The sequence below is a fragment of the Ascidiella aspersa genome, chromosome 6 (genome assembly GCF_963924565.1).
Source record: "Ascidiella aspersa chromosome 6, kaAscAspe10.2, whole genome shotgun sequence".
NCBI classification, from domain to species: Eukaryota; Metazoa; Chordata; class Ascidiacea; order Phlebobranchia; family Ascidiidae; genus Ascidiella; species Ascidiella aspersa.
In genome coordinates, this window is record NC_139452.1 from 12,250,446 (window position 1) to 12,259,143 (window position 8,698).

At 35.1% G+C, this 8,698-nt stretch overlaps 1 protein-coding gene across 1 annotated transcript; it reads left to right on the forward strand.

The window, feature by feature from the left end:
• Positions 1 to 244: 244 nt before the first annotated feature.
• On the forward strand, positions 245 to 7,277 carry LOC146139901 (endoplasmic reticulum chaperone BiP-like). The gene is made up of 7 exons (XM_083392554.1): positions 245 to 290; positions 2,822 to 2,906; positions 4,336 to 4,624; positions 4,729 to 4,919; positions 5,001 to 5,152; positions 6,032 to 6,258; positions 7,026 to 7,277. The coding sequence occupies exons 1-7, from the start codon at positions 245 to 247 to the stop codon at positions 7,275 to 7,277; spliced, it is 1,242 nt and encodes a 413-aa protein (XP_083248680.1).
• Positions 7,278 to 8,698: the final 1,421 nt, after the last annotated feature.

Genomic DNA, 8,698 nt, shown 5'->3' on the forward strand with positions numbered 1-8,698 from the left:
TTTCAGTTTTTTTTCGTTGGATGCAGTATGGTAGCTACCGTGATTTCGTATTTGCTTGAATTTCCCGCAATTTGAACAATTGGTGCTACGACTTTTTTACATTAGTTAGTTGTTTTTGATCGACATATGTCACTGGTTTTCGTTACGTAAAATATGCAAGACGTGGTAAGCCAAGGTTGTGTGTTTAGTAGCTCCATTTAAAAAAACATGTTGAATATATTTCTTTTAAATTATCGGGTATAACATGCGGCTTCAGGAAGAGGATTATACAATGCTGGTGGTCAGAGCGTGTTCGCGCCTTTCCTTTAGTGACCTATTTCAAACACAAAACTGCTTTTTATACGTCATTTTTACACTCCTTTAACCAAATGCAAAAATTAACTAACGGACACCAAGAATTAGATCTTTAGAGCCGCGCAGATCACACCAATAGCCCAAATAAACATGCCATTCCATTAATGCCGCTTTCACACAGGCTGTGGGGTGTTACTCTGATTGTGGGGAAGCATTAGAGGTTAACCTTTTTTTGTTAGACACACGATATGACATGATTTGAAACACATCACATGATTTGAAATTTCTATTTAGTGACACGCAGTGCAAACGTTTAATCATAAGAAAAATTGTTATGACATTACAAAATTATGTTTGCATTTATGCGTCTTACGAAGTTCTTACGCTATCCGTAACATCACTTTTTGGATACATTCTGATTACCACATTTATCTTCCATAATCATGGGCTATGACATGAGGCGAGCAGTTTAACATGTAACACTGTAATATATAATAGTGATAAAGAGACCACAATATGTCGGATTGTTTCATTTTGTTTAACTAGACCAAATTCAGGTAGACTTCGTACATTATGGTGATTATTGTGGTGTAATTAATTTTTAACCTGTTATTAAAATAACTGGTAAAATTCTATTTAACCTGGGCAACGCCGAGTATTTCGTCTAGTTGTAAATATAGCGAATTTCATTTTATTCACTGCCGTCAGATTTTGTAAGCTAGGATTATTTTGTCAATTATGCGCTAATGATTCGAAATTTTTTTTAGTCTATAAAGTTTACATTTTATTGCAGATAGAATAAAAATATATGGATTTATATCCGTAAAAAGCGTTAGTTTCTCTTTTAATTCTATATTTTTAAGTGACACGCCGCCAATCCATGTATGCATATAAATCGAAAGGGTATACATAGCTCAAAAAAGAAAGAGCCCTTAATCTAGGCGGCATATATAGCTAAACAACTTTGTTATTTGTTTTTTATTTGTCTTACCCTAAAACATTTGCATCGCAGGACGTGTTTTCCTGTTTTAATTAAAAACATGTTAACTGGGACGGGTTTTGTATCAGTATTTGTAATGGCGACTGCAATTTTGCTCGTTTGGCTACTCAGCGATGAAAATTCCCATAAAAGAGAAATTAGTGGATCTGATTATGAAACAACACATATACGGTGAGACTTAAGGCACCATATTTTCCTGAAGGTTCGCTCGGTTATTAAAATTTCATCATCGAAAAAAAACTGTACAAGGTTTTATATCCGTGGCCCCATAAATTTTAGGTCTGGTAATATTGCTTGAAGTTACTGATACAGACTAGAATAACTACAGTTCCGTGAAAGATGTAAAACTTAAAAGATAAGGAAAAGGTTTAACTCAATTTTTTCCGCTTTCGGCGCATTATATGCCTAACCGTAAAACTTTGCTCCGGCTGCTTAATACTTTTTCATAAGTCTATTTTTATATTGGATATATTTTAGTAGGTGTGGCATCGGGTTTTTTTTTTACAACCCTGTTAGTGTGCCGCAAGTCAAAGAAGGTTAAATCACTGGTCTGAACTCCAAACCAAAGAACTACACATTCTAATTCTAATCTAATTTGTAAATGGCTTGTTGCCTCTAACTCTGGTGTTAATCTGATTCTAGTTTTTCCAAAAATGCAACTTTGTGTAATGGCATTTTATCTTTTAATTGGAACAAATAATTTGATTTAATGCTGTCAAGTACAACGAATTTTACAGGAATATATATCATCCTCATGAGAATAAACTGTAAATTAAACTGAACTGATATAGTTTGCTTTGTTGTTTTTTCCTAGTCTACTCTAGAAAATTAGAAATCTATTTTAGAAGCGTGAAAAGATCTAGGCTAATTTTAGGTCTAATTTAACTTTAAAAAAGTCAAATACCGGTAAAGCCATTTTTTCAAACGCACTGATTTAGTCAGACCGCTATGGGAAACCTGTGGAATACATCGTCGGATATTGAGTGTTCACCAGGCTATGGCTCCTTCAAAAATCTAAATATTGCCTACCTTACCTACGTAAATAAAAATACACGCGCTTTCAGCGAACCATTTGTGAGTTCCCTTAAAAAACTGTTTTCGGTCAGAAGGCGCCGCGCAGTAATCTCTACAAGATAAGGTTGGTCAACTTAAACTGAATAACTGAATCTTTTAACATTATTTGCATTTTAAAGATGAACATAACCTAGAGAGTACTAGGATCCTGCAAATTACACCTTTTTCTTTTACTTGCTGGCCATACAAGTAGGAAACTATGATTTTAAGATTGTTTGCTAATAATTAATTTATGTCTTGTTTTCTGACTTTGCTACAACGACGACAAACCGAATCACTTACTTCCAGAAGTGCGTTTGATTTGTCTTAAACCTATATAGGCCATTTTATATTACCGCACATGGCGTGTTTTGTATAATAACTTAAAACAAAATTAAAAATTGACAAATTTAGAATTATGTTTCGTATAGCTATAGATAGTATATTGCTTGTCGGCCTAAATTATTTTGCAAGTTTGTTTATATTGTAGCGATGAAAATGGTCAGGAAACAGTTACGAAAACAATCATTGGAATTGATCTTGGAACAACATATTCAAGGTAAGATTGAATAATGTGCAACCTTAAGGCTCGTCGCGCTTTTAACAATTTTTGACAACAATTAAAGAAATGCTAAAGAGGCCAACTATAATGGAATTAAATATCCTATGAAATTTACCCTTAGCAAAATTGAATGATGTGTCTTACCGTTATAGTCTGCATGCAATTAACAGGTCGCCAATAAAAAACACTACATGGGTGGCTCCTAAAGGGGTCAAAAGGCTACTATAACTATACAAAAAAGATATTTTGCATACTTTGATTATGTAAAAATGATAAATATTTTTGCGATTTGTTCCCAATAAACTTATGTGCCCCAGTTCACTTCTACTTGGAAAGAAAATCCCAAATTTGCCACCGGTCGAAAAAATCCTAGGTTAGGCCCTGCTGAAAAAATGGTAAATTCGACATATCCGCACAGTAATTTTGTCAGAGTTTTTGTCTTTAAACCTACTAATAATATAACAGCACAATCACTATAATTCTGTATGATATGCTGTCGCTCATCTGAAATCAGTTCAGTAGGCTTAATATAGACATTGGACAGCATCTCTCGTAGCTGCAAAATTGGAATTTGTATATTGTACATGGGTGAGCTTTTTCTTTTGGTTACACGAAATCCACTCATCAATTATACTGACTATATTGAACACCTGGAAAATGGTCAAGCACAGCGCTTCGGTTATGATCAATATGATCTATGCGTAATATTTAGCCGGCGGTCTAATGCGCTTATATACATATTTGGCAGTGTTGTAATGACTTAAGTCAATGACTTGACTTAATTGCACTTAAGTCACTGTTTTCAAATTACTTGACTTGACTTAAGTCATTTGGGCAAAATGACTTGACTTGACTTAAGTCTTTCGGAGAAATGACTCGACTTGACTTAAGTCTTTTTAACATATGACTTGGGTTGAAATAAAGTATTTCTTTTGGTATTTTATTCGTAAAATTGAGCTATTTGTCCAAATTTTTGCACAAAAAACAAATTACTTGCTATATGTTCCGTTTTCCTTATTTTTTTAGTTGAATTATTGTTCATATTCATGCGAGTTTAAAAATTCTAATAGTTTAACGTTTTATTTTTATGACAAGGACATGACTTGAAGTTGACCCACCTATAGGGGCAGTTGTAATGTACTACTTATTATGCGTATTTAGCATTTAACTTTTTAAAAACACAAAAAAAGATCCATTACAATTTTTCTCCTAAACTAGATTGCGGAGAATATAATCCCCTAACGGACATAAAGTGTATCACCAAAATTCGCCCTATTTTAGTGAGATATTGCAACTGATAATCCACTAACAGGCTTATTGATTTTGGATCACTATGATGATTAAATATTATTTGTGTTGTATGTTATTCGGTATGTCTATCTAAACACTTTTCCTAAAAACACTTATTTTTTGGTACTTCATCAAGCGTTGCGGTTTTCAAAAACGGATATGTGAAAATTATTGCTGATGATGAAAATAACCGAATCATTCCTTCATGCGTCGCTTTTCCCGCTCATGGAGGACGTTTGGTCGGAGTTGATGCTCAACGACAGCTCACTTCAAATCCTAACAACACTGTGTTTAACGTAAAGCGATTGATCGGTCGACAATTCAACGACCGCGGAGTGCAAAGTGGCATGAAATATTTCCCATTTGGTGTTATTGAGAAAAACAAAAAACCCTATATTGAAGTGACCGTCAATGGAAAGAAAACGGTATAACTGTTATTAGTAGGGGTTAGAATAAACAACCTGAATTTGATTAAATGTAATTTGTCATATTGTGGTTAAATTTATACCTGCGGTTACGTTTATTTTAGATATTTGCCCCTGAAGAGATAAGCGCAATGGTTTTGCATAAATTAAAGTCAATGGCGGAGGCCGACTTAGGCGAGGTTGTTACCAACGCCGTTATCGCAGTTCCAGCATCATTCAACCATGTGCAGCGTCAGGCTACTAAAGACGCTGCTATCATCGCTGGTCTGAATGTCGAGCGTCTTATTGTTGAACCGTAAGCTGTTTATGTTGACATAAATCCGTCTGATGTTGAATCTGGGTTAATATTGCCACTAAAGTGTAATTATTGAATTAGGACCGCAGCCGCCCTTCGTTATGGATTGGGCAAGAACGTCAGCAAAACAATTCTAGTTTTTAATATGGGAGGTAGCACTGTAGATGTATCCGTTTTGCAAATTGACAACGAAGTGTTTGACGTTCGTGCAACCAATGGAAATACACGTTTAGGTATGATTGTATAGTTTGTGTACTCGTTAAACTCCGTGTGATTTCCTTGAAGCTCAGCGTACAAAATAAACAGCAGTTCTTAAAAACAACTGTATGTATACTATATAGAAGAGTTTTGTTACATTTTTCCCATCAGACCCCTATTCGTATAGTTGTTCTGTGCTTTTGCGCCCCCTTAAGATAGTAATGGATTATAATAAAAGCAATTCAACTAAACCTTGCAACAACTGCTGATAATCTTAGTGTATAACTCAGCAGCAATTAAAAAAATGGCTTACTTAACAATCGGGACTCCCTATCAAGAATCCTTATCAAAAATCGTATAGCCTTTGCTTTCTGCTTTTTTTTTACTGAAATATATCACATGATTGCGTCAAATATTTTAGTAGATTTGCATCCTCCTAACTTTAGATATGTTGGAAAATTTGTAAAAGAAACGCGCACTTAATGCAAATCTAAAAAAAAAATGCAAAAGTCAGAAAACGTCGTCATGCCTATAATTGAAATATTTCTGAAAATACTGTGGTAGGGTTTCACAAAACAGAAAATTAACAAAAAACACTTGGCTGAATTATTTAGGAATAGGAGAATCTTTAAAAAGGACTGTATTGGCCTTCATAAAAAATAAAAAAAATAAACTGGCTCAACGGTCACTGTTATTTTTTGGTTTAAATTTGATTTCCAAAATGTACGTTGATTCTTTAAATACCGGTAGTAGTAAATTAACTAGTACACATTTCATTTACTTTTAAATTTCAGTTTTTAGTAACTATATTTAGCGAACGTATAATTGCTCGTTTTTAAAATGAAAATTGTTTCTGAAATCGCATTTGCGAAACTGCGAGGAAATTAACAATTGAACTATTTGTACTGTTATAGGTGGCGAAGATTTTAATCAAAATGTGATGAAACACCTCATTAAAAAGCTCAAAAACAAGACAGTTGAAGATGTGTGGCATGACAAAAGCGCTTTACAAAAGCTAATGAGAGAAATGGAAAGAGCAAAGCGAACCCTTTCTTCGAAAAAGAAAGCAACACTTGAAATAGAAAATTTTAAATTCCACAATCGAACCTTGAGCAGAGAACTATTTGAGGAAATAAATAAGGTAATTGCGTAATTGTGTACAAGGCTGCGGCTACGTTTCCGTAAGTTGCGCGCAACCCTTTACCAACCTTTAGGCGCCCTTTTATCTTCTAAGTTAAGAATGTCTTAGTCCTTACCAAAACACTACACTACAATTAGAGGCGGGTCCACGATATTAATTTTTAAGACATGGCATTGTCAAGTTACGTTAAAAAACAAGTTACTATTGGAGATGTTCAAGATCGCCTAAATATGACAGCATGACAGTAAGTCGTGAAAAATTTGGGCGATTCGAATTTACCATATAGCCTACGTTAGATATATAGTCATAAAAATCCTTTGTAAATGAAGTGTTTGTAACATTTTATGGCCACCATGGAATGGCTGAAAATATTGGATTTTTTGGAATTCATTGAAGTATGTTTTGAAGTACATTGCCTCGTACTCAACCTTGCGATGTATCCTCCGAGACTTAATGTATCCTCCGAGACTGATAAATAATTTATGATATTAATACCCAATGTTCAGTTTTTTAGGTTGATAGAACTATGCAATAAACTTACACTGCGTTTATTGCAGTTTACAGGATATTAATTCCAATCAGTTTTAGTCTCAAATCACAAAGGTGATTTCTCGTTTTACATTTCGTTGATTTAACAGGCCTAATTTAGACCCCCTTCGTAGACGTAATAATTATGTGTGTCGTTTCAAAGTTAGTTCAAGCCTTTACAACATTAACTGGTGTTGTCAAACCGTTCAAGCATGTAATGTACCACCTTGTCGTTTTAGAATCTCCTTGCCTCCTTAAAAGATACGGTAATTCGCGCTTTGGATGCTGCTGCTCACACAATTAAAGATATTGATGAGATTGTGCTTGTTGGGGGGTCCACCAAAATTCCTATGGTTCGACATCTTCTCACAACGATTTTTAACGGAACAAAGATCTTTAACAATACTGACACAGTGGAGGAAGATGTTGCTTACGGTGCCGCAGTGTTAGCAGGAGTACTTGGTGGCCAGAAAAACACGGGTAGGATATAGCTTAGACCTGGGGAAATACGGCCCACGGGCCGGATCCGGCCCGCCAAGCATTTCAATCCGGGCCGCGCAACATTTTCTTAAAAATAAAACCAGGGCGACCTTCTACATGTTTGTTGAAACATAAATATTCACTCTTTTCTAGTGGATCTATGTCCCCGCCAAACTCCATTTTCAGCCTGTTTTAAAGACCAAAATGGAATTTGTTTTCGCGTTTCGCGCGAATCTCATTTGTCTTTCTCGTAAGTACCACGTGTTTTTGAGCGTCGTTACAAATCAAATTTCCCCTCTGCACTGTGACACTCTTTTAAAGGAAAATTTGTCAAACTTCGCTTAATATTTGCAGATTAATTTTTTGCGCTTCGATCATATGTATTCCGTCTTTAAAATATGACTGAAATAGCGGCCGTTTTGCAACCTCTGAAACATACCGATCGACATTTTGTCAACCTATTTTGGTTAATGCGATTTTTGTGTTTCTACCGATTTATACTGTCTTTGCAATATGTCCATTGTAAGAAACACATTGGCAATTTAAAGTCCCAAAAAGAATAAAAGGCATTGTAAGTTGTGGCGTGCAAGATTTAAGTTGCTGGGCTAATGCCCAAAACCACTTGATAATGCCAACATATCAAGGAATGACACATATACTTTATGTGGTCAATGCGTCACATCTCCCTCTAAATTGGATTTAAAGTTTGCATTTTAAACGAAACACCTGCGATTTTTTCGCGGTTCGCGCAATGCCTTTTGTCGCTTTTTCTGCAGATCGACTTTAGTTGCGCACAACTTCCAACGTAATGACAGATGTTTAGCTTACTTGTTTTATAGTGTCATAGTATGACGTCATATGGCGTTTATTTGGGTATTTTTGACTCGGCCCGGCACAACATTTTACGTTTTTTTATGTGCCCGCTGTAAAATATAATTGCGCACCCCTTCTATAGCTGTATATTTTCTAATTAAATGTTCCGATATTATTTAATCGGAGCCGATACCCGATACCAGCAGGTGTTAGCATCGGTAACCGCCGGAAGCGAAAGTCGCATTGATTGCCATTCGATTTGTATAAGTATGTTTTGCAATCCAAAGCAGCTAGCTTTGCCCGGGAATTTGTTGAAAATCGAATGACAAACTAAAATTAACAGAACATTTTCAGCCCAAACAAAATATAGAATAGTTAACATGGTCTTTGACTTGTTTGAAATTCAACTTTTTTCAGTTTGAATATTTCTCAAAATATCGGGTATAGGTATTAAAATAAAATATCGAACATCGCCACGCTTCGAACATTTTAGGATATAACGAAGTTGTGCAGGATAGAAAACAAAAATTGCAGTCCTAAAAATTGTATTTCTGCGGGCTATTGACAAAATAAAACACTTATTTTAGTTCTAATCCAACTATTCAACACGGTTTTAATA